At 41.3% G+C, this 27,766-nt stretch overlaps 1 protein-coding gene across 1 annotated transcript in view; it reads left to right on the top strand.

Moving 5' to 3' along the window:
- Positions 1-24,606, top strand: part of GRK5 (G protein-coupled receptor kinase 5) — a 199,364-nt gene extending 174,758 nt beyond the window's left edge. Inside the window, exons 11-16 of the mRNA XM_066619362.1 lie at positions 552-641; positions 3,889-4,097; positions 7,486-7,623; positions 11,013-11,150; positions 16,376-16,507; positions 18,316-24,606. Of these exons, the coding sequence (XP_066475459.1) occupies positions 552-641; positions 3,889-4,097; positions 7,486-7,623; positions 11,013-11,150; positions 16,376-16,507; positions 18,316-18,414 (806 nt within the window). The 3' untranslated portion in view covers positions 18,415-24,606. The remainder of the gene's footprint in view (positions 1-551; positions 642-3,888; positions 4,098-7,485; positions 7,624-11,012; positions 11,151-16,375; positions 16,508-18,315) is intronic.
- The last annotated feature ends 3,160 nt before the right edge of the window (positions 24,607-27,766 follow it).

The raw sequence follows: 27,766 nt of genomic DNA, 5'->3' as shown, positions 1-27,766 counted from the left end.
TGTACTCCATCCTCCTTTTTGGAATCATTTTCATGATAAGAATTTCTGTATTGGCTGTGTAAACGTTGGCAAGTAACATGCTCGAGCTTGAAGAAGCAAGGCTAGTCATGGGGTATGCCTCATGTACTGCAACTGTTGGAAGTGCCATTGCAGAGGTGGAAGCACCAAGCTCATGTGTATGCGATGTTTGCTCTGTTCTCCATATGGGCCAGCCAATAGGAACAGCTGGCTTTCTGGTCTGATTGAAAGAGAAGCAAAGGGTACCGGCTTTGAGGCCATTCCCAAGCTCTCAGTCGTGTTTCACAGCTTCCTGCAGAGAGAACTGGAAGCCTGATTTATGGTCAGTCATTGTGCTTTCCATTCTAAGCTGATTTTACCACTATTCAGACATGATCATTAAAAAAAAAAAATTACACTAGCCCCCCCCCCCCCATAGGGCTAATATTATTTTCTGTCTTGCAGTGTTTAGATTTATGTTGAATAGAACCATGGTTTTTTCTATAGGTCTCTGTGGCTATGCTAAAACATGTACTTTTTCCCACTCTCTTTAGGCCATATCAGAATATCTGATTTGGGTCTAGCTGTTAAAATCCCTGAGAATGAATCAATTCGTGGAAGGGTAGGAACAGTCGGTTATATGGGTAAGTGGTCTGGTTTCTCGTGTTGTTGACTCTCAACCCTGAATGTTACTATTTTGAAATTTGAAATACAGAGTGTGGCGAAAAAGTCCAGTCTTTAAGCTCTATCCCTTGGTGTTTACTTCAATTTTAGCATCAGTTAGTCTCAGCATCAGCTGAGAGTTTCCCTGGTGGAGTAACTTTGGAGTAAGTTTGGTGGAGGCATCCCACCAAACAGGAAGCTTCCCTGAAAATTATCCTATAACCTGAGACAATAAAGTATCATTTAAGTACACATAAAGCAGTATTCTAATAGGACAGTGAGGGGTTGTTTGGATAGTCTGCATGATTGTTGTTTGGATAGTGACTGCATGCAGGTGGGGGAAGAGTGCACTTGCACTCCCCCTCATATGACTCAGCAAGCCAGTCAGGTCGTATTGTCCAAACAGGTCCCAAGTTTCAATGGTATCAGAGCATTTTGACAGAGCTGTGGTGACATACAGAAACAAAGGGGGAGTATAGAGACCTGAATTAGTCTTGTCAGAGGAATAGGAGGGAGATCGTGCATGGCATGGAAAATCCATGTCCCTGTTTCTCAATAGGTGGCCTAACCATCACAGCAGATCTGCTGAGATTCTCTCCCCTTTCTATTATCCTTATCCCTATGCTTTTCCCAGAACAGTTTGTCACTTTGGTAACTGCTAAAATTCCAGTGCTGGCTGCTGTGCTACCTTATGACATTCCTTATGACAGTGGTACTCAAACATTTCCAGCCAGTGGCTCCCTTGACACCCGTGGCTGTTGGCCTTGACTCCCCATCATGTTCCGGAGGGCTGGAAGTGACATCATTAAACAGGAAGGGCCAGAAATATTAACTATATTAAATATAATATTATAATATATTTATTATAATATAATATTAAATATTAAATTTATATAAACTATATTAATATTAATTATATTAATCATATCATTAATTAAATGCAGATCTTAAAAATATATTATTAATACACAGCAATATACATGCTTTATAAATGATCAGCTGCTGATCACTGTTGGAGACAGGATGCTGGAGTAGGTAGATTTGTCTGGTCCAGGAGGACTCATTTTTTTCAACTTTGTAAGCATACCAATAGAATTGTTTTATCAAATGAACTTTGTGAGCAACCAGTCTGACCAACATTACACACACACACCCCTGTGGACCCCAATCCAACTAGTCATTTCTCCCATTCTCCTTGGATAGGATTGAACCCCTTATTAATTGAATGAAGTTAAATTTTTCCAGCAGCTGGTGGGGAAAACAAAAATAGACCATGAAAATATATCAGAGCTGATAAAGGTTTGGTTAGGAAGTTGATTTGTCTCCTACACTAGGAGATGCACAGCTCAAGCCTATGCATGTCTACTCAGAAGTAAGTCCAATTAGAGTCAATGGGGTTTACTCCCAGGAAACTGTAGATAGGATTGGGCTTGCAATCACTTCATCAATGGCTGATAAGTATTCCCTTCAAATAACAAGATTCATCACTCTAAAAATACAGCCTCTCCACTTCAGTCAAACAAGATTAATAAATCACTTTAAAAACAGTACCCTTTTTCTGCTCCTGGCCAAGTAAAGTGTGTGCCTATCTCTTCCCTCCCCCCTTTGCCAACCGCATGGAAGCAACTTTAAGAGTCCTGATGACTGGTAAAATAGGAAGTGTTTTATTTGGGGAGTGGGAGGAAAGCGGGAAGGTTTGGAGATCGAAAGGGGGGAGTGGAAGAGGGAGGGGGTTGAAAAGAGAGATTTCACTTTGATGAGAAGCGATCCCAGGCTGGGAAGTAGGAACCAACCACACAAGGATCAGCGAGGGTTAAGGACTGCAAGTTGAGCATGCTAGGTACTTGCCAGATGGGGGTTGGAGTGGAAGAACTTTGGAAACAACATGCAGCAAACACAGAAGGCTGCAGCCTCGGAGTGGAGGGAGAAGAGGGCAGGGTGTTTCTTCTGCTTTAAACTCCCTTTTTTCTGCTTTAAAAAAACATAAGAACAGCCCCACTGGATCAGGCCATAGGCCCATCTAGTCCAGCTTCCTGTATCTCACAGCGGCCCACCAAATGCCCCAGGGAGCACACCAGATAATAAGAAACCTCATCCTGGTGCCCTCCCTTGCATCTGGCATTCTGACATAGCCCATTTCTAAAATTAGGAGGTTGCACATACACATCATGGCTTGTAACCCGTAATGGATTTTTCCTCCAGAAACTTGTCCAATCCCCTTTTAAATGCATCCAGGCTAGACGCCATCACCACATCCTGTGGCAAGGAGTTCCACAGACCGACCACACGCTGAGTAAAGAAATATTTTCTTTTGTCTGTTCTAACTCTCCCAACACTCAATTTTAGTGGATGTTCCCTGGTTCTGGTGTTATGTGAGAGTGTAAAGAGCATCTCCCTATCCACTCTGTCCATCCCCTGCATAATTTTGTATGTCTCAATCATGTCCCCCCTCAAGCGTCTCTTTTCTAGGCTGAAGAGGCCCAAATGCTGTAGCCTTTCCTCATAAGGAAGGTGCCCCAGCCCCGTAATCATCTTAGTCGCTCTCTTTTGCACCTTTTCCATTTCCACTATGTCTTTTTTGAGATGTGGCAACCAGAACTGGACACAATACTCCAGGTGTGGCCTTTCCATCTATTTGTACAACGGCATTATAATATTAGCCGTTTTGTTCTCAATACCCTTCCTAATGATCCCAAGCATAGAATTGGCCTTCTTCACTGCTGCCGCGCATTGGGTCGACACTTTCATCGACCTGTCCACCACCACCCCAAGATCTCTCTCCTGATCTGTCACAGACAGCTGTCAGAACCCATCAGTTTATATCTAAAGTTTTGATTTTTTGCCCTATATCGAAAGTTTTGATTTAAAGCGTAGACAACAGACAGAAGATGGGTTCATATTCTGCCCAGGGGTGTGACTGTATCGCTACAAGAGGATATCCCTCTCCTTTGAGTTCCTGGCACCTCCCTAAAGAGCTGCGCCTCACAGTTTGGGTAACACTGCCTTATGACATTATACTACCTTACGTTATTTATTCAGATTATCAAACATTGTCCACATATAAACAAATATGGTATTGCTCATTTGAATTCTCCCCACCATATTTGAATGTTGCTGCAGTAGACATTTGTTGTTTACACTGCATGAGAGGATTGTCATAAATATGTAGAAGATCAATATAGAAATGCCAAAACCTCTTCCTGGATCTTCTCTTTCTTTCTCTTCCAGCTCCAGAAGTCTTGAATAACCAGCGATACACTTTTAGCCCTGACTACTGGGGATTAGGTTGCCTGATTTATGAAATGATTGCAGGACAATCACCCTTTCGTGGAAGGAAAGAAAAAGTGAAGCGAGAAGAGGTGGACAGGAGAGTCTTGGAGACTGAAGAGGTGTATTCCCATAAATTCTCTGAGGAAGCAAAGTCTATCTGTAAAATGGTAAATGGTTCTTCTTTCTGAGAGCTGGGATTCAAAATTGATTATCATAAGATATTGGGCAGATGATTACGGTTTAATAAGGAAGCATAATCCAGAGTTAAGCTTAGGTCTGACAATGACTGTTAGTCATGCTGGTAATGAAAGGACCTGTTCAGAGACAGTATACCACTGAAAATCAATTGCTGGGGAGTGCAGTGCACTTTGCTTCCATGCCCTGAACTTTCTAGAGCCATCTGGTGGGCAGTTGTAGGAAGCAAGATGCTTGGGTAGAAAGGTCTGATTCATCAGAATTCTCCCTGTGATCTATGCCTCATGAGCCTGGATATCAGTCACAGGTTGAAGACTGCACTGATTGGTTGTTTAGGTTAATATATTTTGTTCCGAAAGCTACCAACTTGTAAGGACTTAATTAGACCAGCCAAAAAGACACATCTGTTCAGTTGTCCTTAAAAAGGTATTACTAGAATGTGACTTTTTGGATTTTTTTTTTTTAAATGGACCAACATAACCACCTACCATTTTTATAGTGTTGTGCTGTGTGTGTATAATATCTTTAACAGTGCCTGTGTTTGCATTCTTCCAGTCCTGGAAACTGTGTAGCTGGAGAATTTTCCAGAAGGATTAGCCAAGTCATTGCTGAGTCTTGAGCAAATAAGCATTTGTCTATTGACGTTGAAGAATATATTTAAAAATAATAAGTGAACGCGAACTAAAAACCATTTGCACTGAACTTCCTCCTGCGTTGTAGAGCATGGACCCAATTGCATCCCTTCATTTTTATTTTTTTAAAAGATGACTTATAAATTGCAAGCCCATACAAACATTTTAGGATTACGGTGTCTTAGCTGTTAACTTTTCTGCTGCTGCCCTCTGATGGACAAAAGGAAGCTGAATTGTAGCCTGTGGAATAATTTTTCCTTCACATGCAACATGTGACTTTTTATTCTTTTCTTCTTAAAGACATTTTGAAATCTACAAACATAATTCATTTCTCAATTGCTTTATATTTACTTTTCAAAGAAGCTTGAAGTTATTACCTGATGACTAAGCTAATTTAAACTTGTTAAGACTTGAACGTGTAATTATCATTAGTAGTTTTTCAAAATTAAACTTCAAGAGGATAAATTGAAAACCCACCCAGCCAAAGGCATATATTATAGACCAGGGGTGTCAAACTCATTTCATACAGTTGCTGAATAGCATTCATGGTCCTTGCTGAGGGCTGGAAGTGACATCATTAAGCAGGGACATAATTAAGCAGGCAATGACCAGAAATAAGCACTGCTGAAAGGAAAGTGCTGGGAGAGCTGAGTCATCATGTGGGCCAGATAAAGAGCTGTGTCAAGTCCACAGGCCTTATGTTTGACACTGCTGATATACAGAGCAGTGAGCACTGCTTTGCGACGCTCCAATCTGCAACAGGCCGCATATGCAATGCCACCGCTGGTCCCTGTACATCCCCCCCCCCCAAGTCTCCAAAGCCAAGGGGAGCTCTGCTTCCCTCACTTCTGGAAGCTTTTCTGAGCCTCGCAGAGGCAGCGCAATGCCCAAATCACACAAGAGACACAACTTCCAGTTTGCTTGGGAGACCAGAAGCATGTCTTTCACGCAATTCAGGCATTCCGAGCCTCGCAAAGGCAGCAAGTGGTTGCAACTGCCTCTGCAAATCTCAGAAAAGCCTCTGGAGATGAGGGAACTGCAGCTTCCCCTCTTCTTCAGAGGCTTTGTATAGTGTCAAGCCTTGCTTGGTGACGGGGATGCTGATCCACATCCCTGTCACTAAGCAACGCATAACTGTACAATACAGGGCCAACCTTAGGAGCTGTGGGGCCCAATGCGAAACATTTTTGTGGGGCCCCTACCGCTGTGGGCCCCTCACTCACCAGAATGAGCAGCAGCGGCAATTCCAGGACCGATGGTGCCCTGTGCAAAGCATGACTCCCGGATGAAGGTGGCAGTGACAAGATAACTTCACCCCCAACTACTTCCAAGGGGGCCAATTTTGAGCCAATCAGATGCAGGGGTAGGGAGAGGGCCAGCCAGCAGCAATGTTCCACTTGCCATGTTCTCCTAATGACACCTCAGCATAATATTTCATGCTGGAATGTTAGCTACAGAATGAGGTGCCGGCTGTGGACACTCTGTTTGCAGCCCCAGTATGGGTCCCCTCCAGCCGCGGGTCCTGATTCAGCCAAATTCAGCCAAAAATCACTCTTATGCCAGCCCTGGCTCTGGGGCCAGACAGGACACATATGCTTTTCAAGCTTTGCAAGTGCTCACTTGGTTCAGGCAGCGTCTCTTCTGCTGGATTGATGCAGCACTGCCTGGAAGTGATCTTCCAGACCTCAGGCAAGTGTCACAATCCACTGGCCTAGCTTGGGGCCTCAATTGGTCAAATTACCCTATAGCCAGGCCTGATTCAGAAGACCAGGGTGGCCAAACTTTTAGCTTTAGGGTTCCTGGACCTTTAACAATTGTGTAGATGCGGGAATTTGAGCAGGCGCAGCTTATCGTCTCATAGGTAGATACCATATAACATATCACGTGCATAGGTGTTGATGAGCATTGAGGGACTGGACTAAACAAACTAAAAACACTGAAGTTGGCATAGTCAAACGACTAGAGGGCAATTGAATCAACAGCTCAGGGGTTAGTACAGTCTCAAAGAGTTATAAGTGGGTGAGCCATTATCCTACTTTTATATATATACTGAGGTTAAGTACTTTTCTGTCCCATTGATTTCATTGGGGATGAGTTAAGTAGGTGCTATCAAAATCAGTGGGATGAAAAAGGGCTTAACTTTGGATATATTTTGTTTATAGTTTGTGAGCTTTATACTTAAATTCTGGTCTTCTTTTAGAAAGCTCAGCTCATCTTTCTATTTACCAGGATCTCCTACTTAGATACTTCAGCAGTATTAAAGACCGTATGTTTTTAGATAGAAAATTATTAAAGAGAGCAAAGCACCATTTATATGTCTACTATAGCAAATCTCATAAAAGGAAATGGGAGCAGAATATGTGATTATTTCATGAAATAATACAGATGAAATAATATGTACTCAGATTTAATTGCAGTAGGGTAAAGGAATGAGGGAGTTCCACCAAAGTCTTCATAGAAAAGGTGGGTTTTGAGGAGAAATTTGAAAGAAATAAGAAGGGAGGCATTACATTGGTAATCTGAGAAGGAGTTCCAGGCATTTTAGGCAACAGTGGAGACGTGGAGGCATTTGAGGGTGCAGGACACCTGAGGGCAGTGGAGCCAGAAAAGCTGTGAAATGTAACCTAGTTACACTCTCAAACCCCTGTATGGTATCGCAGCTTTTAATTGCATATACTGTATAGTAAATATCTAAAAGTTTTCTTATGGTGTTCTTTATCTTCTTCAGCTACTGACCAAAGATGTGAAGCAGAGACTGGGTTGTCAGGAGGAAGGTGCAGCTGAAGTAAAGAGGCACCCATTTTTCAAGAGCATGAATTTCAAACGCTTAGAAGCAGGAATGCTGGACCCTCCTTTTGTCCCTGATGTAAGTGATGCTTAAAAGAGAATCACAGAATTGAAGTGGAACTTGAAAGCAATACACTGCCTGCTACTTGAGATTGTCCTCTAACCCAGGGGTGTCCAAAGTTTTTGGCAGGAGGGCCACATCAGCTCTCTGACACTGTGTCGGGGGCCGGGGGGGGAAGAATTAATTTACATTTAAAATTTGATTAAATTTACATAAGTTTACATAAATGAATATATGAAAGATGAACTTATATGAATGAATGAATGAAGGTCTTGCAATAGCTCAAGACCTATAAAAGGCCTTGCACAAAGCAAGGCTGGCCTTTCCTTTGCATCTGCTGGTGCATCACAGACGTGAAACAACAAGCAGTGGACGGAGCCCTCATCCCACAGCTCACACGAGAGGTCAAACAGTCACCCTCATGCTGAGAGCAGTTGTGTCGGGCCAGTGTGGGCTCCAACAAATCTCTAGGGGGCCAGAGGCTCACTGGAGACTGGGGGCTCTCTGAGGGCCGCATTGAGAGACCTCAAGGGCCACAAGTGGCCCCAGGGCCGGGGTTTGGGCACCCCTTCTCTAACCTGTGGCTTGTTTTCTCTTGCTCGTGAAGACTTTCTTTTAGAGATGAAGAGAGACAGCGTTGTTAAGTGGGGTTATGTTGATCTAGGATGCCTGGGACCAACAACTCTCTGTTCAGTCACAGGCTGAGGGCTTATTTCAGGAGATTATTTCTGATGTGGCAGACACGCAAGAGACACGTACAGATAGGTGTAACTTATGTTCCCAGGGAACTCTTCAGAATTGTAGTTTCTATGAGGTTAGCTAAGGATCTTTAACAGATGTTTCAGTTCCAAAATGGAATTCCCAGAATTCATTGTGTGAAGTTTAACTGATATGAACCCAGTAACTGACTGTAGTGTTGTAATGCAACATGTCTTTTCTGGGCAACTATGCCTTGGTGAAGTGATTTTGGGAATGCTACAGTATATTTGTACAATTTATGTCATCTGAGATTCATCCAAATGTTTGGTTTTGTTTTGTTTTTAATCTCTTCAGTGTGGTGAGTTAGGATATTACCCTGTGATAGAGCATGACACTACCACATCAGAAATTCAAGGACAAAAATACCATATAGTGACTGAACTTTGTCAGAAATTGTCATATGAATTGACTTTTGACTAGTTGCTTTGAACAGATCACTATGGTTAGGTTTTGTTCCATCTCTATGCCATAGAATGAATAGAAGTATATTTCAGTCAATATGTGTGCTTCTGAACCAAATCATAAATGTAAAGTGGGAATAATACTTCATCAAAACCAAGCAAGGTTATTTTCCCCTCTTGAACTCAAAAGCAGTGTTGATGGTGGTAAAACGTGTAATGTTTTGCCCACAAAATTATTTAACATGTCAACACTGAAGACTAGCATCTGAGTGCTAATATATTTTCTAATTTATTCGTACCTTGTAATTGAACTAATTTTTCTTTTCTTTTCAACAAGCCCTCTGGTGTTTAGATTCTAGGCCAAGACAGTTGTGTTCGATGTACCACTGGGACTTTTGGCTATTTTTCTTTTAATAGCAGATCCTCATTCATACCCCAAACAGCTTTTAGAACCCCCAAGAGGATTGCTATACATGAGGCCTCGAGGCTGCCACTTGAGAGAAACAGACACAAAGCTCCACTTGATATAGAAAACAAGCTTTCTGGTTTTCTGGGCCCTTACTGAAATGCCAGGTCACTTGAAATTGTCCAGGTTTTTTTTTTTTTTCTCTTCCTAACTTCGTTGTTTTAAAAATAAAATCTCATTTTCCTTTTTTCCAAAAAAAGAAAACATTGGCACTGTCATGTTCTACTGTGGTTAGGATATCTGCAGAACTGTAAAGTTCTTTGGGCTTTTACAAATAGAGAGCTACATTTCTGATGGTGCTTAAGATGTTTGATTTTGAATAACTATGGAGATAGTGTCCCTGGATTCAGATTTCATTTCATTTGAAAAGTGCCTCTAAAATTCTTCTAAGTTCTTTTGTGCCACCCATTAGGGACTTGTGCAGGTTCCATGCATTTCACTGATAACTGTTCAAAAGTTCCTGTGGATTGGACACTTCTAATTATTTTTTATTGTCCCCTTAACCACTTCCATAAGTGGTGAACCAAACTGCTTCTAGCACATACTTATGAAACACAGCCCATTTAAGACCCTCCAGAGAGTTGTCAGTCACTAATTCACACAGAAAAGCTCGGTGACACTGCAAGTTTCTCTTTCGTGAAATACTAACCAACTAAGGTGGGTGAGGCACGTTCTCTTTTATGAAATATACTGTCAAACCACCAGGCAGCGTTTCATGACTCACTTCTTCCCTGAGTTCCCAATCATGTTCAAGAACCTTCAAGTTCTTGTGGGTCCTAAAATCCACTGAGGTTTTGACATACTATAGAAAATAGCTAATGGGCGCATATCTGGATTACAGTGTGGAACATTTAACCATAGTAAAGTAGTACTGAAAGCTTTTCCTTTAGTGGCTCTTGGATCAGTCTGTAGTTCCTGGTAGCCCTGTTTCATTGTTCATTCTGAACCTGGATAGAGGGGCAACATGCCAGCTAGACAGAACCCTGCACTATGCTATGGCCACACCCCTGCTCTCTCCACATTCAGTACTGGTCTGCAGAGGCAAGCATTAACCATTATTTATTCTTATGGTTTAATCACAGTTAGGGCCCAATCCTATCTAACATTCCCATCACCATTGCAGCAATTTCAACAGATCACGTGCTGCATCCTGCAGGGTGGGTCGGTCACAGAGCTCCTGAAGATAAGGGACAATTTATTCCCTTACCTTGGAGCTGTATTGTGGCTGCATCAGTGCTGGAAAGTTCGACAGGATTGGGCCCTTAGTCTGCTTCCCTCTGGCTTTTATGACTATTCTCCTTTTTTAAATTGATTGACTGATGTTGTAAACTGTTGGCTCATTGCTTTTTTTTTAATCTGCTTTTTATCTATTTCATTCATTCATTGTTTTACATGTTAGTATATCATATTTGTTGTCTGCCGTAAGTCTTGTGTGGAAGGTAGAGTAGAAGTCCTTGAAATCAATCAATTTATTGATTTGACAAAATCTCTATAAATGAACTTTGTGAATCATGGAATGCAAATCTGCTCATTACACATCTTCTCAGATGGAAATCAATTAAAGTTTACATTGCCAAACTGCGGTTAACACATTCATCAGTGAAATTGTGCTGAATAATTGAGAAATACTTTTAGTCCTTAAAGCAGATATGGATTATAGCTACATCTGTCAGAAGCAGGAACAGTGTGTAATAATTCAATGTCACCCTTAGGCATTCTCACTTGTCACTTGCACCACATATTCAGACTGTTTTGTCTTCTTTCCTTTTCTCCATGGGCAGCCAAGAGCAGTGTACTGCAAAGATGTGTTGGACATTGAACAATTTTCAACTGTCAAGGGAGTGAACCTGGACCAAACAGATGATGATTTCTATTCCAAGTTTTCCACAGGCTCTGTATCTATTCCATGGCAAAATGAGGTAATGACTTTTTTTATCAGTTTAATGCCTGCACTACCAGGCTTTTAAACTTCCATAAATAGCAAATGCATCTTTGAAGTTCTCTAATGGACCTTGGAATAGTCTTCTTTCCTGGACTTTGAACTACTCTCGCTAGGACAGCCATTATAGGAAAAAGCCTGATGTTTTAATACTGAACTGTATAGATTTGAAGAGTGCAACTTCACCAGTGTCTTATCAGAATGAAGGGAGGTGTTTCTTTCTCAATTTTGGTTTATTTTTAACTTATCATGAAGACTCCGTCACGGTCATTTCTGGTAATGGATCACAGTAAAGGTATAATGAAGAACTAAGACAACATTCTTTTGCTGATGGATCTGTGTGGCTTTCATCTGCAGTTTTGAGCTAATGTCCCTGTATGTGGTTAGGAAAGAATTTTTCTTTAGATCTTATTCAACCTGGTACCAGTGACTAGTTAATGACTGAATCTTTTTTGTCTTGCTTCCATCAGCACAGCTCCTTTAAAGTGTTGTGCAAGTAAGCTATAGTCCCAGTACCTCAAGACTGTCCCACATTTCTGCTATTCTCAGCCAGGGCTGATGGGGGGGGCAGTACAAATGGAAGGAGACCATGTCTGTGCTGCATTTTTATTTTTGCACATCAGTGCAAATTCCTCGTAAAGATTTTTAGCCAATCCACCATTGTTGGTGAGCCCAAACCTACTCTCAGCAGCAGGTGTCCAAGTCCTTCTATCATTTTTCATCATATGATGCTAGACAAGTGCATACCTACTGTTATTAAATGCTACCATACGTAAATAGATTTGCATACTTGTACACCTTATCAGTAGTGAGATGTGGTAGCAGGGACCAGAGCAATGGGAAAGAAGAGAGAGACATTTAGCAGGTGATCTGAAAAATTCAGAGACCTTCAAGAATCACCTGTGGAGGAATCGTTAGAATAGCAGTGGTCCCCAGTCTTTTCCACCCTGTGACCCACCTCATCTGACTGATCTGGCCACCTTGGGTGCCCTTCGGGGAGGAAGGTGGAATACAAATCAAATAAATAAGTAAATGGTCCTGGTGGTGCCAGGGAGGTCCCAGAGGCCTCTTCTGAATCACACTGGTCTGGCGACCCACTCTACAGACCTCTGCAGGCCTCAGTGTGGTCTCTGGGGCCTCCCTGTGCCTCCAAAATGGTTCTGACTTGGAGCCAAACGATGCAAGAGTAGGTGGGAGGGCCCTGGTTGTGACCCACTTGGCATGTGCTCGTGACCCACCAATAATTTGGGAAACCCTGATATGGAGCATGGATAGAATGAGCCTGGTGCTTCTGAGCAGGATGTGTCTAGGAGGCTCTTGCTCTTTAGCCACACACTAATCTAGACTAATGTTTAAGAGAAAAATTCCTGCCCCCAAGTGGGCAGTATTTCAAACTGAGCATTTCACGGATACAGATTATGATTATTCTCTGTCCTGGCTGTGAAGTCACAAATATGTTGGAAAGTGCCACTGTATCCTTTCACTCTGTCCCCCCCACCCCCACTGAAAGTGCCCCAACATTAACATGCCCTTTATCTAAGAGCTGCTTTGACCATGCATACAGTGTTAATTTTCCAACTATATGTTCCTCATCCTACAGGGAACATGAGTAAAGATGGCTACAAAATCTATCTTTAGTTAGGTTTCCCAATTAAGAGCACCAGGGAAAAAGCTGCTGGTTGTTTGTTTTTAATTTATTACTAATTTTACTCTTAAGTGTTTCTGCAGAATATACAGAGCATCTCAAGAAAATGTATATCATCTTTATAGTGTCAAATTTATTATGCTATAATTCACACACATACTATAATTCACACATATACTGCATATGGTGTACACAAAAGCAGTTGTTTGAACCAGTTAATTAATTAATTAGTTAATGGGCGGTCCAGAGTGTACAGCCTCTGTTAGCCCGAAGATAACCTCTGAAAGTTGCTGGTTCGAGGCCACCGGCATCTCCACGAATGGTGACACCTTGAAGCAACTGACAAACTGAGCTGAGTTATTCCACCTGCTCTTTGGTGTGAACGAAGAAGTGTCTTGGTTGCCCTTCAAGTGAGAGATGAAGGAGTTGCTTGCCAGCCAGTGTGGGAGGCAAATGGGAGCCAGAAGTGATACCAGACCGTGAAAGATCCATCTGAAATGTTGTGTTCAAGATCCATCTTGAAAGATAGAACCTTTCTGTTATTGTAAAAATCCCCTCAGGGTTTTAGAGATAGCCTGCCTATGTGAACTACTTTGAAGAAAGTCAGAGGAATAATCTGATGACCAGAAAGGTGGTATATAAATATATAAATACTATTATTATTATTATTATTATTATTATTATTATATTAACAAATTCACCCAAGCACAGTGTCTTTTCTAGTGGCTGTTTACTGCTGTTCTTCTGCATCTTTTTAGATTGTCAACTCTTTTTGGACAGCCATTTAATTTTTTGATTTGGTCTGTAAACCATTTTGTGAACTTTTTTGTTGAAAATTGGTATATAATTACTGTTGATAATAATAATAGTAATGAATTAATGAATTAATTAATCAATTTGCAGCCCAATCCTACGCATGTCTACTCAGAAGTAAGCTTCATTGAGTTCAGTGGGGCTTACTCCCAGGAAAGTGTGGATAGGATTGCATCCTTAGTTAATGAGTTAGACCAGGGGTATCAAACTCGTGTCATACAGAGGGCTGAAAAGCATTCATGATGCCTGCTGAGGGCTGGAGGTGATGTCATTACACAGGAAGTGACATCATTAAATAGGTTAAAACCAGAAATAAACACTCTGTTCTCATGTAGGAACTAATTAGCTGCTAATGACAGGAGAGAAAATACACAAATCTTGATCTTATTTCAAGATGTGGGAGAGCCCAATTATCATGTGAGCCACCCTTTCAGCAGTGTCACCTCAGCATTGCTCAGCAACTGAGAGCCTGAGAGCCAGATAAAAAGCTTCTGCGGGCCGCATCCGGCCCCTGGGCCTTGTGTTTGACACCCCTGAGTTAGACCCTTGAAATGATATACACTGCTGACATTGTTGATTAAGGGATCTGCAGACATCCTCCATCATGTGTGCTGTGACAATTCCACACATCTCTTCAGTTGCTTCTTTTGGATGTTTGTGTGTTGCAGGTTTTCTACAATGACATATGTATGAATTAGAACTCAGTAAAATGTGTGTATAGTATTTTTGAGACACCCTGCAACTGTGGCATTTCATCTTCGTAGGTGGCCTGCTTGCATGGGAGCACCATGCCAGTATGAAATCAAACCTAGTGCATGCAAGAAACTATTCTATGAGCTGAAGCAGTTAAACAAGGATACAAACCTGAATGCCAGGATAGTGAAATCCAGGTCTTTTTTATACATCATCACCATGATGTTGTCAATTGGTAGAGCATAATTTTGGGATATGCAGATTATGGACTTTGTTGTCTGTTATAAAGCATATTGTCCTCCATCATGGGATTTGCTATAGGACAGGAAGTCGATTTAATTGGTTCCATGAGAAAACAGAGACAAATTGCAGGACTTCAAGATCGAAATTCCACTTTTGAGTTCAATTAGATGTGTTTTTTTTTCCTGTTGCAGTAGTTCAGGATTCAGCTGTGAGCTTTTTGTTCTCATAAAACTTGTTTTCCGTTATATGGGAGCATGGTGGCAAATTCTTTTCACATTGTATTGATTTGTTACTGTACTGACAATACGTCATGGGAGCCTGTAAAAATGGCAATATTTTTAACTGTACTGCCTTGTTTGCTAGAACACTGAGATCCTTCCATAAGCTATCAAGTCTACTATTGTTGGCCTCATGGCCATCAAATTAGTTTTCCCTTCGTTGGGTGGTGTTGTTGTCTTGAAGAAATTATTTGTAGTGTTTGTTTCCAGGACATGATGTTAGTTCTAAAATGGTGGCCATTCTGTGGACAGTTATTCTCATGTGAGTTCCACTGCAGTCCGGTTTATTTTTTAATTAAGCTTTATTCAATTTTCAAAATAGCCTTAAAATGTCACTTGAGCAGCCTACCTCCTTACCCCACTGCCCCTTCTCATAAACTAATTCCTCCTTCCCACCCCTTTCAACATTACAAAACAAATTCTTGGGGCGGGGGGGGGGGAGGAGATCAGCAACAGCAAAATAAGTGGGAGGCAGGAAAAGGGAATGTGGTTAAACCCAGTTTGGCACAGAGTATGTTCAGCCTTGGAAGTTGTTGTTCACAGAATGGTGTATACAAAGATAATGTACTGCACAAACAGACCATGACTACCAGATTACACATGTAATCAAAGGAGGTGGTCTATGTTAGTGTGACACCAGGGCCACCAAGAGGAATCTTATCAGGAGATACAAAGTTTCTTTTTGGCCCTTTCCCAAAGGGGAGGTGTGAAACAGGGTGAGGCAAGGATGGCGATGGGGGATAGAAAAGGGTGGGGACAGCCAGAAAATAGACATGAATGAGCTTCCTAGTGGGCAACTGTTTTCTTCCCTTTATCTGAGAGTAAACAACCTCTGCTCCTATCAGCAGTTATGATTTCTACCACTTAGACAGGAAGCATGTGTAGAATTAAAAGAGAATCAGGTGTAATGTTGAACATATTCCGGAAAATATAACATTGGGACTGGTCCAATGATGAACATTCTGTTCTCATGAAATACGGTAAATGGTAAACAGAGGGAGAGGGAAGCAAGTGGTATGTTAGGCTTCCATGAGAAAACAAAAGGATGGGACCCTTGTATACCATTGGAGTAGGAATAGGAATGTTGCTTTTCCTGGATTTTCACTCACATGGGATATGGTGGACGAGTGGCATTGGGGGGTGGCCAAGGACAGGTGGCATCAGGGAAAGTGGCCAAGGGGATAGAGTCTTGTTCCTCCCACTCACACTTACTGCATGCAAGGAAGATTTCATCTGAAGAATGTTATATGGCTTGATCAGTCCCTTAAATAAAAGAAAGATTGAGGATCACTACTTGCCTTAAAAATTCTTGGTGCGGTGCAACAGCCACTGCAAAATGATTGCTGATAATATTCAGATAAGTGGGCAGTAAGCAGGTCACTTTGTCTTCACTACACGCACTGTCTTTATCATTTTAATACTGTATTCCTTGGAACAAAGACTGCATTGTTGTCTTTGCATGGCATGTTCAAGATTTGAAGCTTCTGGGCAAAATATATACAGGCTACTTTTTTTTCTTTTTCATTTTGCTAGATGATAGAAACAGAGTGTTTTAAAGAACTAAATGTGTTTGGACCAAATGGTACTATCTCACCAGACCTTAACAAAAGCTACCCACCGGAACCGCCCAAGAAAGGCTTGCTACACAGAATATTTAAACGTCAGGTAAGAGCTTCTATTGTTACATGGGTAATAGCCATTCTATATGCAAATAGGTTTTCTTGTAAAATATGAATATGCAATTGCTTTTGATCTAAGCACTGTTTCTGATAGCAGGAAATGCATTTTTTAAACATATAGCAGTACCTGTGATAATGTAAGAATTACATTTGGAAATGCTATCTAATTTTGATGAAATTTCACATCATTGTAGAGTGGTGCATTTTCTCCCCATGTGCCACTCTACAATAATGTGCGACTCTACGCTCTGCAAAACTATAAGCTAAATAGTTCTGCATAAGTCTATTTAGCAGACAAGAACTGGCAGGAATCTATTGATTTTTTAGCTTGTTTGTCACCCACACACTTTCACTTAGAAAGAACCCATTGTTCTGAACTATAGAAAATGTTTTTTCAGTTCATTGAATTGTTGCTGTTTTTCAAGGTCTCATGTACATCGCACATCCCTAAGAGTGATCAATAGGCGAACCTCCTCATTTTTGGCAAATAATCCATATTCCTCAAGTTCACTGAAGAATAACATCATGATCCTTAATCCTGCTCAATCAATCCAAATAAATATCAAGCCAATGACAAAATCTATGGGCAACAGAGCTTAGAGAATCATTCATACTGAGGATAAGATGCCTTGATTATGACATAGTGCTATATCCTACATTGGGGTCTTAGAGGGGTTTAGCAATGAGGCAAATGTAGAACAGAGGCCAAGAACAAGCACATTAGCATTCTCAGCTGGAAAAAAGCTGGACAAAAGGAACAGAAACGGGAAGCATTCAAGGTGGGAGATGCTATAGCAGCATTTCTTGCATTTCTGCCCCAGGGATTGTATCATTTCTTGATATTTATAGCCCATTTTGTCCCAAAGACTCAGAGCAGATGATTTTTTAAAACTTAACAAAACTGAAGATGCTTAATAACATTTTCACAGCCTTTCCTCAATTTACCGTGAGCCCCAGAAATCATGTGAAACAGGCATTACAACAGTTCCAAAAGGGAACTTATTCTTGAATGTTGATAACCATGCAGATAGAAGGAGTTCCATCACTGGAGCAGGCTCCAAGGACACTTCTTACATTTCTGAACCTAGTGCATTGATGCAACTTGCTGAAGATACTACTTGAGGATCATTGTTAACCCAGGAACTTATAAAGTGGATTGCTCTAAGAAGAGCTATGAGCGTCTTCAAAAGATGAATATGCATTTAAAATTGGCTACACTTCCCCTTTTCTACTAAAAAAGATGTGTTTTCTTAGGCTATATGGTTGGAAATTTGATTTGGACCCAGGTCAACAGTAATTCTTGCAGATCAATTTAGGTAGAGACAGGGCTGGCCTTAGAGCTGCACCTCCATGACCCCCCATCTCCATGACCCCCCATCTCCATGTGGCCCTCTACTCACCTGGATGAGTGGCAAGACATCTGGCAGCAGCAACACCGCCAACTACTTCTGGTGGGGGGGGTGATTTCAAGCCAATCGGACCCAAAGGCAGGTGAGAGGCAGGGCCATCCAGCAGCAATGCTCCGCTTGCTGCGCTCTTCTTTTGATTCCTCAGCATGGACGATGCCATGCTGGAGTGTCATCTACAGAGTGAGATAACTGCAGCTGCTGGCATTCTGCTCACTGTGTGAGGCACCTCCAGGCATGGGGCCCAATTTGGCCAAATTGGTCAAACTGCCCTAAGGCCAGCCATGGATGGAGATCTAGTTCCGTTCTAGAAATGCAAGACAAATGTGTTTAGATATGAAGTGCTTTTGAATTCTAATGTGTTAAATTATCTTTTTAACTCCTTCAGCACCAGAATAATTCCAAGAGTTCTCCCAATTCAAAGGCCAATTTAAACCATCACATAAATTCCAACCATGTAAATTCAAACTCCACTGGGAGCAGCTAGTTCTTCCATGGCTATTGTGAACCCACATGTCACACCCTTCCACAAATGATGTATGGAGCTTCAAGGATGAAAGAGCACCTGCTGTTGAGCTAGAAGATCAACAATCTCCTACTGAGGGAGATGTTTTTCCCCACTCTGTTCCTTCCAGTGGAGCCTCCCATTTTATGAAGAAATTTCCTCTCAGGTCTGTTTTTGGAGGTGGCACTCGAGGTCTCACAACTCAACGTTGTCTCTGTAGGACATTGCAATAGAAATTGGAGTCTGACAACTTGCACGTATTTAAAATAGCATCATAACTAGAACTGAATTTTGTCATTATTTTTAAAGAAAAGTTTTTGTAAATTTCTCTATTGTCTCAGTTTACATTTTGTACATTTGTATTTAATGAAAGTCGGACTTGGGGATGTATATTTTCTGAGCAGCAGCTTGTAAAGCCATGTGTTTTAAGACTTTTTTTTAAAGAGAAAAAGTGACTCAAGACTTCCAGAGCTTTGAAATGAGATTTTATTTTATTTTATTGACAAATGTATAAAATTATTCACATGGTTCATTTTTTCACATTAGTTCTGTTGATACGAATTTTTTAATGGCATACTTCATCCTTTTTCATTGGTCTACTTTGGTTTACAGCAACACTGCAGACTAGTGTTTTCCCTCTTTTTTGCTGAAAGTCTTGCATTTAATGCAAACTCAGACCCAAGTTCACTATTTCTGAAGAGGCTGATACGCTATGTCTGAGGTTCAGAACGTCATGGGACCAACATTGTTGCTATTTGCACTTTTGGTAGTTAGGTCATTCTTTTAATGTCTGTTGCTGAAAAGTCAACCCTGTTTGATTTCCTCCTCTTCCCTCCCCTCCCACTAGTCTCCAGTGTTTGTTATTATCGGTAAGGAGCAGAACTACAAATGCTTGTGATTGCAGACACAGAAAGACAGGTAGTTGTCTGTTTTTTCACATGTGAAGCTCAACTTTTACTGCTGTCATCAAGAAGATACTGAGAGGTTAGTTTTGTCTCTAAAATGATGGTTTCAATATAGGGCGGGTTTGCACAGGCCATTGGGAAGGGATTTGGTTGCACACTTTAAAGTGCTTTTGACTCCTCAGTTCCCATTGCACTGATTTACCACCCATGCTGCTACCTACTCTCCATTCTCTGCTGCAGGTCAAGCGAGGTAAGAGCAAAATATGCATGGGACGAGTGCTTCAGTTGATGTATCATCAGTTTCTCTTCACCATTCGTTCTATTGTAGATTCAGCTTCTTGTGCTCTGGCTTCTCCTGCATCTAATGTAATGAAGTGGCAGAACTGAAGAGAATCCCAGACCATGAAACTCAGTTCTGAACAGCTGCTTTTTAATATGCAGTATTTATTTCAACTCCATTTTTCCAAGAGCTTCAAAGACAGAATGTGTTCATATTTCATACCCTTGCCAAACAGAAAAGCATGCTCATGAGTTCTTTTCAGAACTTTTGGTCATTTTATGTTCCAGAGGTATGATTCGTGTGGACTCTCCCTTACTCTGATTGAGTGGCTGAAACTTTTGACATTAGGCTATAACAATGAATGAATCGCAACACAATTTCTTGTATTGGCCTATTTATAAAATTTGTAACAAATAACAATCTATCCATGTCTACTGAGAAGGAAGTCCTATTGCGTTTAATGGAACTTTCTCCCAGATAAGTGTGTGTAAGATTGCAGCCTAAATAGTCTTTTTGCAGTAGGATGCAGTAGTTACATTTATCTTCTGGACAAAACTCTGTTCACGTAATTTTAAGAGCTATAACTTCATGTGGAGTCAAATTAAATAAGCATTTGTCACAGAATTCTACCATCTCAAATCAGAGTACCTACAAAATGGTTACTTCCCACACAATGTTTCAGAGAGATTACTTTAGCCAGATTAGCATAACAGGTTATATATTTCAGACCCGCAGAAGGGCACAATATTTCAAACATTCCAAGACAGAGATAATTTCAAAATCATCTCTATTTGAGGTTTATGTACCCCTTTTTCTTGGGATTGCTTCTCATTCTATGTGTGAAAGTTGAGGCATCCCTGGGTATAAAGGTTTGTAAGATGTAATCATTTGGGATTGTAACATGCTTTCTATGTGGAAATATGTGAAATCTGGAAGAGCTGTTTGCAGGTTTACCTTCTTTGCATTTTTCACCATGACAGATTTGAATGCTTTGAAAGACTGGGAGGCTAATAGCTCAAATGGCGCCCTATCATAAGTTCTTCCCTGCACTTTCTGTAACATTAATACAGGTGTGTGCCACTTAACGATGAGGATGTGTTCTCCGATCCCGTTCTCCGTTATGTGTTAAGTCATTAAGCAAGCATTCAGTCCAATCTATTGCCTTTGTTGTGTCAACAGGCACTCCCTGCCAGACACTAGCTGTCTGCAACTGGAGATAGATTGCAACTTCTTTGCATTAAGAGCCTCTCTGTTGTGTAAACAGACACTCTGCTGCAGGCTACAGAAGATGTATTTGTCTCATTAAGAGCATCTGTATTGTGCTTTGATCACCATCATATATGCGGTCCATCATTAAGCGACCAGTTGTTAAGTGGTGCATGCCTGTACTAACCCATGTCCTGACACTGGCATATAGTGCAACAGCCGCGGATACATATGTGCAACAGACGCGAATGATCTAGAATGGAGGCAGGAAAATATACCATGTGCTGACATTGGGACATGCAGTGGAGATACAGAGGGAAGGGAGCATCAGATCTAAGAAAAGCCAAAAGTATGCAGAGTAAGCGTGGGTTTTATTGAACCACTTGGTTTGCAACGAGTCTTTAGAGTGAAGCTTACAAGAATCTTTCATTGATGCTAGACCTGGTCTAATCTAACTTGTGTGGAGTGAGCTTGAATGAAAACTGGGTTAGAACTGCTCCAGATTGTAGGGAAACTACTAGGTAGCACTACTGAGAGCACATGGAGTGCATCTTGAAATATTAGAGGATCACTGAATGCTAGATTGCCATTGTCACTGCCAGCTCCATGCCTTCTAAATGGTCTGGTTTCACCCTTACACAGAATACTTCTTCATAGGAGAGTGAGCCTGGGTTGTTTATGACAAGTGTAGCAGTGCTAAGAAGTATAGGTTCTTTTATCATAACCACAATGTTATCAGAAATATGTTGAAGCCCAAGTATATGATAGGACAAATCATAAATTCTTCTTTTCGTCTTCACATAAGCTCAGTTGTTCAGCTACTCTGGATATTTCATAGCTACAATATAATTGGTTTCAAATTTTTTCATATATAGTTTTCAAATTTCACAACCAGCTGAGCTAGTGACTTTCTTCTCCAATAAGTGTCTGCACTGTGAATTAAAATGATCATAAATATAGGCGAATTGAGTGCTTATCACTCTTGACACTTGCTCCAGGGCAGATTTGTCATGTTGCACAAGAGATCTTCAGGAAATGACTTTAAACATGCAATTTTTAGTGGGTCACCAACTCTAGTTTCCTGTGACTGACTCGGATTATTAGCAAATTTTATTTCCTTAGCTGATGCAAATGGGTGATATTCAAAAGGTAAGAGCAGTTTAATTTCCAGGGATATGTGAAAGAGAAAAATTAGCACATGCAACAAATTACATTTACAAAACCACCCAATGAGGCTACTGATGTTGTTCTTCTTTCTCTTGTTCCCTCAAAAGCCTGGAGCCCATCAAGATCTCTTTCATCTCCACCTTGTCTCTGTATTGTCTCTCTTTGCCTTTGCTTTCCTCTAGGAACTTTGCCCTACTTTAACTCAGTGGTCTCATCTAGATTTTCTTGTCGACTCAACAAGATGTCCCAACCATCCCATTTATTTGGATGGTTTTCCATAACTGCATTAAGCGAGACTGAATAAAATTTTGACCACCTCTCCTAGCTTTAACAGGAACAGAGCTAAGATGTGTGGTGGAGAAATAACTTAGAATTCTTTATAATTGCTTCACCTGATCTGAACTAAAGCATCCTTTCGTTTCAAGAACATCCCAAAAGTCTGGATTTTCCCTCATTTCCTCCACTGTTCTTTTACCCATCCTTGCATTGTTTTTTTTAAACAATTATAACACCTGCATGCTACAGCAATAAGAATGCAACTTAATACAGCTGTATTGGACACAGTATTGACTTTTGTTTTTTAAACAAAACTACATGGAAAAGCATAACTTGGCACCCATTAAGTGATTCTTAAACTGGAACACTTGTTTCTTTAATTAGAATCCAAGGTTTACTGTTTGTTCCTCATTCATAAAAGGAATCCAGGAGCTCTGGGTTGTCCTTTCACTTGACTCTCAATTCTGTCCATCTTTGATGAAATAATAATTATTGATTATGCATTCAATCTCTGCTTAGCAGTAAAAGCATGGAAGCTGTCAGGTGACAAAACATGGGATTCTGTGGCACCAAGCCAAGAAGATTGATCTAAACTCCATGGAGACCAAATTTGCCAGCTATCAACATTGCTTCTTTTTTATGACAGTATGCGGCTGAAGCATCTGGTAGAATCTGGAACTGTACTTGTTGTGGAACTTCAATGAATTAACTCATTGATGTAACACCAGAACTGAGCTTTGCATTTCACAGTTCCTGCTAATACAGTGACTACTCAAAAGTTGTTGGGATTGTAGCAGCAGTAGCTCTGAGCATTTTCCCTTTTTAGTATTAAAACCAGCAGGTATAGTGGACAGAATGAGAATGGTATCTGCCCATATTTATTCTGATGGCTTAGGGTGCAATCCTAAACCCTTATGTCAGAGCTTTCCAGCACTGACATAAGGGCAATGCAGCTCTCAGGTAAGGGAACAAATATTCCCTTACTTTGAGGAGGCCTCTGTGAGTGACACCAAACTGCAGGATGCAGCACACGTCCCATTGGCACTGCTATGCCAGTGCTGGAAAGCACTGACATAAGGGGTTAGGATTGCACCCTTAGGCAGATAAATCCATTGTCTTGATCCAGAAATCACTACACATAGGAAGATGCTGTTAGTTGCATGCAGAATGATGTGAAGGGCTTTTCCCCTCCTCCTGCAGTTGAACAGTTAATTGATGCTGTCTTATAAGCTCTGATAATTTGTGTGGGAGTGGGGAAGGAGGGAAGCAGGCGCTGAATTTCTTCCCCTCTCATTAAGAGTATTCCTCAGCATATTTGTGATGCAGAGTATCAAATGTTTAAGGTTCCAAGATGCCACCCCAATCTTTCTATCCCTCAGTGAAATGTACCTGTGCTGTTAGAAAACCATGAGCAACATGATCACATACCTTTCCTGGTGCTGGATGTGGGGGTTGACTCTCCCACATCACTCTTTTGTACATTCAGGACTGAATGCAGTGGAGCACGATGGACTTGTGTTTCCACACAAAAGTTGTCTTTGCTGGGTTGGGACCCTGGGTAAAAATTTCTAGCTACATCACACAAATTGATTTAAAACAGGATCGTTATATTCTTCAGCATGCAAGCACCACATGTTTAAGATCAAAAGGTGTTGGAAAGAATCCCAAACTTTCTATTTTTCAACAGAAATTGTTACCAAGAAATGAAGATAGTAAGGATGTTTTCTATTAATGCCGCAGCTGGACAAGTCTTAAAGATCCTTGAATTTTTCATCTCTGCCAAGGAGGTAATGGATGTAAATTCACTGTTGCATTTCTGAGCAACTAAAATTTCATTACCCCATGATGTACTTGACCGTAACTGACTATTAATTAAATCGTTAGATGGAGATCCATATTAGGACTAGCTTTATCACTGACTTTTAAAAGATTCACATTTGCTAATTCGCATTATGAATCCAATTTAAAAAGCATATTCATGAGTCAATGTTTCAATGCATTTCTCATACTGTAGTCTCTGTAAAAGAAACAGGCACTTCTCAAACAATAAACTTTTTCATAAGTTAGGCAACAGATTATACGTTTATAATAAATGGAACCAAATGTTCTCAATTACAAGAATTAGTGGCTGTTGGTATTGTAAAATATTATTAAAAATAATGATTCTAGTATCCAAAGGGTTTTTCATTTTGTTTTAATTTTCAGGGAGTTTCTTACATTGTTTGAATGGAAATTGTTTTCCTTTTGAGGTTGTTACTGACAATAATGGCTTCTGTGTTTTCTGGCTGCTTGAATTCTTCGTACACGTCTGATAATATCGCAGTGCTGCTGTATCTAGATCAAACCACTTGTTTTCCAATTTGTTTTGGGATTTTTTTTTTTAGAAAAAATAAATTCCTTTATTTAAGTATACGCAAAGTATTTATTTTACTCCCTGTTCCCTCTGGTTCCTCCTCTCTGTTACGTCTTCATAAATGAGTGTGATCCTAGTCCCAACTAAACCTTTGGAAATGGCACTGTCAAAGCAACTGGCCAAATCCAGTTCCATTGTTCTGGAAGTAAATTGTTGCATGGATTTCTAGTGAAACAAGTTTCACTGATTTCAGCAGGAGAGTTAAAATTTACTTTAAATCTCTCCACTGATGTTGGCTAGTTTTAAGTCTTAAAACTTGCTTAGATCATGCCGACTGAGGGCAAAGAAGCTCCCCAGGATGCATGCTGCCCAGGACTAGCTCCAGGCTTGAGGCAGCTCTCCACCAGGTGGCTCCAAGAAGGCTCCTTCCTCTCTGGGTGGACCTGCATCTTACCTCAGTCAGCAGCAGGTGAAGATAGCCAGAAGACAGGTAAGTAGTCACACTGCCTTCCTTTCTTCATGTGTTCAACAGAGGAGGGACAGGAAAAAAGGATGCGGTAGGGCAGGGAGAAGAGAGGTGTTGCACACTGTGGTGTTCACTTGCTAGCAAGATAGGGGAGTGTGGCTGCTGACTCAGTGGCTACTGGTTACTGGTTGGGTCCAATTCGCGCTGTGGACCCAACAGGCAATGCAGACAGCAAATTTATTACATAATAAATGCGGGTACCTCAATCTCAGTCTATCCAGGGCTGTGTTTCCACTACAGCTTTCAATGCACTTCTTTTACCCCAATGCAGGAGTCTCCAAACATTTTGGCCAAAGGGCCGTATCAAATGTCTGGCACGGTGTTGAGGGCCGGAAAAAAAATTGAATATAAAATTTATATAAATAAATTAGAGATGGAACTTAGATGAGCGAATGAATGAATGAATGGGCTCATTCATTGAAACTCCCTTAAAACACCCTCCAGATGCAACCAGAGCACAGTTCCAGTCACGTTCGGCCAAGTGGGCCAGAGGCTTTCAGGGGACAAGAGGCTGGCTGCAGGCCACATCTGGCACCCAGGCCAGGGTTTGGTGACCCATGTCCTAATGCATTCTGGAGACTAGCTGGTTAAGAATAGCTCTAACAGCCCTCAGATTCCTTAACACAGTGGTTCTCAAACTTTTTAGCACCAGAACCCACTTTTTAGAATGACAATCTGTCAGCACCCTCTGAAATTGATGTCATTAACCTGGAAGTGATGTCATGGTTGGATGTGAAATCAATTTAGGCTTTAAACCTAATGCACAATCAGCCAAAGGTCCCATTACACAGCGTGCTCGTGCTGTTACTTTCCATGGCTCGGAATTCAAACATTCCAGCTTGGAAGTCAAAGCAGAACAGATGTTGATCCTTCTCAAACCACACAGCCTTCCCTCCTTTCCGGCATCCCATCTTCCCACCTATTCAGGGCAAAGCACCATGCCTCTCCCACCGGGAGCCCACCCTCCCCAGCAGCTCTGAATTTTCAGTGGCAGCTGAGATATGTGCTACATGACCCACTTGAAACTGGCTAGTCCTGACCCTCAGTTTGAAAAATGCTGCCTTAACAAACTACACTTCATCCCCCCACAATGCTTTGGTAAAATAGACGTGCACTGAAAGTGAATTAAAGCTGTAGTAGAAATGCCACCCAGGTCTTCTCCTTAAGCACCAACATGTATTAGTACAGTTCACACATGGAAAACATACACCTTCAGACCAGAACCACTAGGCTGTACTAGTAGGTCACAGAATTCCCAGGCCCCAATAGTAAGCTCCACCCCATCTAGTTTAGTGTGTATCTACATGGCATTGGATTAAATCTACATTTTTTTTGGCATTGTTTAAAGTAGAGTACAAATTTATGTCTGGAGTACAGAAAAGAAAAAAGAAGGAAAAAAATAAAAATAAAAAGCCAGACAAGTTTTCACCTGGGCTTTGTTTCAAAATTATCACATAGTAATGGGGGAGATAGTGAAAGCCAATCCTTGGATGCCACCTCATTGTTAGAAGAAGAAAAAGACAATGAGGACTTTGCTGAGGTAGAAGAAAAGAAACACAGAAGTAATACACAAAGTAAGGAACATTCTAATGCAGGGGTGCTCAATAGGTGGATCGCGATCTACCAGTAGATCGCGAGGCAAAATGAGTAGATCGCAGAATGCCACCCCCCCTTCAGGTGCCTCTGGGAGGAAACGCTGGGAGTAAGGCCCATTGTCCTCAATGGGGCTTACTCCCAGGTAAGTGTGGCTAGGATTGCAGCCTCACAGCCTAATCCATGTCTACTCAGGAGTAAGTCCTGTTATACTCAGTGGGGCTCAAGGTACACCAACATACATTGTACACATAAACGTTATATGTTATGATGGCGCGAACATTGTAAAAAAAACTCTGGTAGATCTCCGGGCCTTGCTGGGTTTCAAAGTAGCTCTCGAGCCAAAAAAGCGTGAGCACCCCTGTTCTAATGCATGTTTTCATTTACAGTAGTTTCAGTCTTAAATGCTAAGTTAAAACTGTCAGTTAGAAACTTGTTTAAAAAATGTAGTAACATGTATTTTGTAGGAAAATTTATGAAGGGGAGGCCCAGTTGGGCATTTTGCCCCAGGCCCAATGCCAGCTCTCAGCGGCCCTGCCTAAGAGTGCTACCCTGTGGTAGCATCTATGTTATTCTCTGCAACTACCCAAAAGAGGCCCTATACAAATTACAGTCCCAAACTCAGGGAAGTTCCAAGAGCCCCTCCTACACGCAAAAGCATTTTCATACACACTCAGGGTTCTGCCATTTTTCATACATACTCAGGATTCTGCCATGTCTGACAGCATCTATGGGATGTCTCCTGACTTCTAGAAACTGCTTTTTGAGTGGTTTGAGGGGCTGTAGTGGCATGGACAAATTCATGAGAGTGACTTTTTGACAATATTGTACTCAAATGCCACAGTTCCCCTCCCCCTCCACAATAGGGGCAGCTACCCACTTAAGGCAAAAAGTAGAGGGGTTGGACTCGACACTGTTCTGGGGCAGTGCTAAATGGCTCTGGTGACCCTTGTGTCTGTAAGCACACTTTGGTCACACTTTCCTGTGAGCAAGCCCCACTGGACACGATGGGATTTACATCTAAGTAG

This window comes from Tiliqua scincoides, chromosome 3 (assembly GCF_035046505.1).
Source record: "Tiliqua scincoides isolate rTilSci1 chromosome 3, rTilSci1.hap2, whole genome shotgun sequence".
Lineage (NCBI taxonomy): Eukaryota > Metazoa > Chordata > Lepidosauria > Squamata > Scincidae > Tiliqua > Tiliqua scincoides.
The sequence above is the reverse complement of the archived record's forward strand: the minus strand, read 5'-3'. Positions and strand labels throughout refer to the sequence as shown.